Source organism: Ziziphus jujuba, chromosome 10 (assembly GCF_031755915.1).
Source record: "Ziziphus jujuba cultivar Dongzao chromosome 10, ASM3175591v1".
In the NCBI taxonomy this organism is placed as follows: domain Eukaryota; kingdom Viridiplantae; phylum Streptophyta; class Magnoliopsida; order Rosales; family Rhamnaceae; genus Ziziphus; species Ziziphus jujuba.
This window is the reverse complement of record NC_083388.1, coordinates 9,196,685-9,201,299: the sequence shown is the minus strand read 5'-3', so window position 1 is coordinate 9,201,299 and position 4,615 is coordinate 9,196,685. Positions and strand designations below refer to the sequence as shown.

Below are 4,615 nucleotides of genomic sequence, written 5' to 3'. Positions count from 1 at the left end.
AATATAAATGAGCTAGCTACCAACTTAAAGAATCTCATTTGACTCATATAAAATACGACCTTAACTGCTCAAAAATTATTCATCTTTTTTGGATCGTTTAATTTGCAAGAATTGTTTTGCAAAAGAGATTAAAGATGACATCAAATCAAAAGTGGATAGTATAACCCAGGAGAAAATGAACCGGCCCAAATTTGCAAAAGTGGATAGTAGTAGAATAATACACTTCTCTTGCACATATATAATATGTAATGATATACGATATTACAATATGTTCCCTACTATTATACTATTAGGCTGCGGGCTACATGATTTTTCTGCTGCCGCCTCAGCCTCTTCAACCACCCCCCCCAAACCTAAAATTTTCCCCACTTTCTTACTCTTACCACTTCACACTTTCATCCAAACCCACCAATCAAAATGTTATGAAAAAACATTAAAAATAAACAAAACACTTCTCTCTCTTCCCTTGTCAGCAAACCCTCCAACACCCAGTCAAAATGAAAAACATTTAACCCAAAAAAAAAAAAAGACAAATTTGGCGCCAAGAAAGGGTAAAAAGGGAAATAACATTATGGCGCGAAATCTCCAAAGTGTCCTTAGACTTTTTTTTTTTATAAATATTTTCTCGGTTAAACTTTTTTTTTTAATTATTTATTAATTTAGACTCTGAAATTCTTGCCGCTAAAAGTTTGACCGAACTGCCAATTAGCCGGGACTATGTTCCACGAGGTGGATTGCCTTCGATCACTCGCTCTAACCCTGAAAGACAGAGACTGGCCCACCAAAACGGCGTTTGACTGCCAGTTTTGACCCCAGTTACGGCTCATGGTCATCCAACCCGTTTTCGAACCCTTCACACTCACTTGCACGATATCCCCTGCACCCGCCACGTTCGATACCAAAACCAGGTTGAAGTAACGGAAACCGTTGATCGTGAACCTGATTCCACCAGGCTTTCGGCATGGCACCCTGCGTAATTAACAACCCAAAAAAAAAACCCGTCAGGGCAAATCCGTAATTTCAGTACTGGAGTTTGATATAGCGTGCAACGCGGTCCGTGATTTTAGTGTGGGAAGGAGTCTCTTCGGACTTTCGGAGACTGTGCTTCGTGTTTCGTGTGTGGGGTCGTGTACATACAGACGCAATGATACAATGTCCACCTGGTCAAAAAGTTATTATACAAGTACGGGTACACAGTAATCAAGGAGGTTAAAAAATAATAAAGAATTTAAAATATTAAAAATAAATAAATAAAATATTTAGTTGGCAAACGTCACCGTTTGAGTTAAATACATAGAGAGACGTTTTATTTGTTTTTTTACTGAAAAGATTGGGACAAATTGGGTCAAAACAAACCGCGGAAAGTGACTAAAAACGGTCCAAACGCCTAAAAAAAAAAATCAGCCGCGCCAGCAAGCAACGATCACTTATAACGAACGACCAAACAAACAGTCATCTGTTCACACAATTTGCCTCCCAAAGTTAGATTTTGGGATAAATAAAACGGATATTTTGGTCAATTGGTTGATTGTCAATGCTCTGCGATTTTCTGACAAAAAGCAATAACCATTGCTAGCTACCAGAATCCGACCCATATGGAGTTATGGACCACGGATCTATCAACCATATAAAGTGAAAGGAAAAATACAACAAAAATAAAAAATAAAAAAAAAACAAAGGGCATTTAAGATTCACTTTTAAAAAAAAAAAAGAAATTAAAAACACTAAAACTATGGCAAAACTATACTTTGGAACGATTTGGAAGCTATTTCCTCTGCTTTGGAAAAGCAAAAACTCAATGTGAGAAACATTAATTCTTAAACTAAAGATCAATCCTAATAGAAACTTCCAAAAAGGACAAAAAAACAAAAACAAATAAAAAAATTAGCTTTCCAAAAGCAAAAACAGAGCAAATATAGAAGTAAAATGCGAAAACAGAGCAAAGATAAAAGTTCTTTTTTTTTTTTTTACCTTCGGTAAGCAACTGGGACAATACCAGCACGGTACTCGGCGATCTTAAGGAACATGGGCATGGCGAGGTCAAAGTGAGGGCGAGGAGGGTTGCACCAGCCTCCATTGTCGTTTGGGAGTGCAAAGTTTGGTGGGCAAAAGTTAGTGGCGGTGATGAAGATCGATGGGCTGCCGGAGTGGCACCACGTTGGGTCGTTTGCGCATTTGATCTCGAAACAGGCGCCGCAGCTGAGTCCATTATTGAACAGTGCTGTGCTCAGTGCTGCCGTGTTCACACCGTAGCCTTGGCTGTAAAGATTACCATAACCACAAGCTCCTCCTGTGAGCATTACAAGCATTAAAAGAATTAGTGCTTACTTTTCAATTAAATTCTGGGGAAGAAAATGGAAGAATTTCTCCACAATTTCACGTTTGACTCTAAAACTTGGTAATGCAGACAATTAGGAGAAATGGGTTCCGAAAATTTTACCAAATAATTAACAAATGCATTGAAAAAAAATAGTAGATAATCATCTAAGCGTTCTTTAACTCTGAAGGGAATGTGGAAATTCAACGCTAACCAGAAAACAAAGCGACACCAGAGAGTATGACACAGACTAGTAATGCGTCAAAGATTAGAGCCAAATTGAACGGAGACACAGGATTATTCTGCAAATTTGTACTTGAACTAAAAATGAACAAATGGACAAATGGGGAAAAAAGAGCTAAGGCAAAAAGTGATGGTGGAAAATGCAGATACAGGAAGACAGTGAAAAGGGTTAGATAGTAACTTACCCATGGTGCCAGAGGCATCAGAACCTCCATAGAAGGTTGCATGAGCGCTTTCCCATGAACCCCCTGTGTAAACCCCTGGAATTCTAGCTTCAGCCATCCACATTAACGAGATAAGAGTGATAATGCAAGCCACATTCCCTATAGCCATTTTCTTTTCCTACCAAACAAACACTAACAAAAAAAGAAAAAAAAAGAAGAAAAAAAACCAACACGGAGAGAAAAAGAGAGAAAAGAGTGAGCTAGAGAGAGAAATTGGGGGATGAGGGTTCAGGGAAAGGATGGGTGGACTACTTATTGGGCGTGGCGGTACCAGGGGCCATTTTCTGAATTTCCAAACTTGCCCTTCACTGATTTCCCTCCCGTCGTGAATTTAAGACTGTTTTTCTCAACCACAACCAATCTCTCCTCCTTCGCGCGTATTTTCACGTTCGAATTGTATTTGAAGTTTGTACGGATAATGTGGGGTCCGCCTTTTGGGTACGAAGCCTATCACCTTGTTCATGGGAGACTGTGTCACGGACGCTTTACCGAGCGAGTGTTGAAAATGACTTTTCTCTCTGTATTTTACTTTTTCATTTTTATCTAAAATTAAATTTATGCATACTGGAATTTTTATTTTTTATTTTTATTTTTAAATTTGGTTTGCTAATGCAGCCAGAACGATTTACTCGGTTTCATTTGTCATTTTGTGTAGTAACACGTTTTCTCGTACGCAACTTCATAAAGGAAAAATAAAATTATCTGAAAAATAAGAAAAAAATTAAAAAAGGAAAAAAAAAATTGTACAAAGAGAGATACAGACGAAAGCAATAAAACAAGAATAGTGGAAGCGCTCTTTCGCAGTTTTTAAGCGGACGGACGAAAATACCCTCGGATGTTACTGTCAACTCATGCTCTGGTTGTGGGACATCAGACGAGAAAGGCGAAAGGGTAAAAATGAGAAATGAGGAGAAATCAAATAAATATATCGGGTACTGAAAGTAGTACCCAAAAAGAAACCAAAGTGGGGAGAGGGCTCTGCGTTAATATACGGAAGTAGAGGCGCGATGAGCGGCTGTGATTGGAGAATTGTTGGTGGGGTCCACTAAAGATCCGATGGACCATCGGAGGTTCAAGTTTAAATCCTGATTAAGGCATAACAAAACGGAGAAGGAGGGCGGGGGACCCACTGAAGCAGCCAACTAGAAGACACTGAGATAATGAAATTGAAAAGAAAGAGAGAGAGGATCTAAACCCCAGGGCCAAGGTGGAGGTGGGAGCCACTTAATCCCCGTAATCAGCGGGCCATATACTCCGGCGGAGCTTTTAACTGTTAAGTGGGGGCCACCTAGACTCACGATCTCGAGCCACACGCGCATAAACACACTCACTATGCGTTTGCGAATTTGCAACTTTCATGTTTTGGTGTGTTTGGTTCCCGGAATTACAGTCATTTTATTCTTCTTTATGCTTTTAAACTGTGGGATTTATTTAATGCATTGGATGCTCATTATATCTTGTGCAAAAGAAGATCATGCTGATCATCATCCTCTTTTTTTTTTTTTTTTTTCTTTCTTTTTGCATTTAAAAAAAAAATCATTAGGAACCTTCTTTCTTTGTCAACATACCAAACTATTTACATCAAAAGTAGAGTAGAATTGGATTTTGTGGAAGTGCTGTAATTTCAAATTGGATTACAAAAATGAATCCAAAAAATTTGGTGGGAAAATAGTTCCGTAAATTCGTGGCCTCCTATATATATATATATATATATAGGAGGCCTTTATTATATATTACACATTTTGTACATATCTGATATATATGGATGAAAAAGCAAGCAAATCTACGAAATTTGTTTGTGTTAATGATCTTTAAAAAGAGAATAAGACCA

General features: G+C 38.2%; 1 protein-coding gene across 1 annotated transcript; it reads right to left on the bottom strand.

Moving 5' to 3' along the window:
- Positions 1-204: 204 nt before the first annotated feature.
- Positions 205-3,020, bottom strand: LOC107411032 (expansin-A6). Its single transcript, XM_016018540.3, has 3 exons — positions 2,746-3,020; positions 1,972-2,290; positions 205-969 (listed from the first exon to the last, which is right to left on the bottom strand). Exons 1-3 carry the CDS (start codon positions 2,891-2,893, stop codon positions 660-662), a joined length of 777 nt encoding a protein of 258 aa, XP_015874026.2. The 5' UTR covers positions 2,894-3,020; the 3' UTR covers positions 205-659.
- Between the last annotated feature and the right edge of the window lie 1,595 nt (positions 3,021-4,615).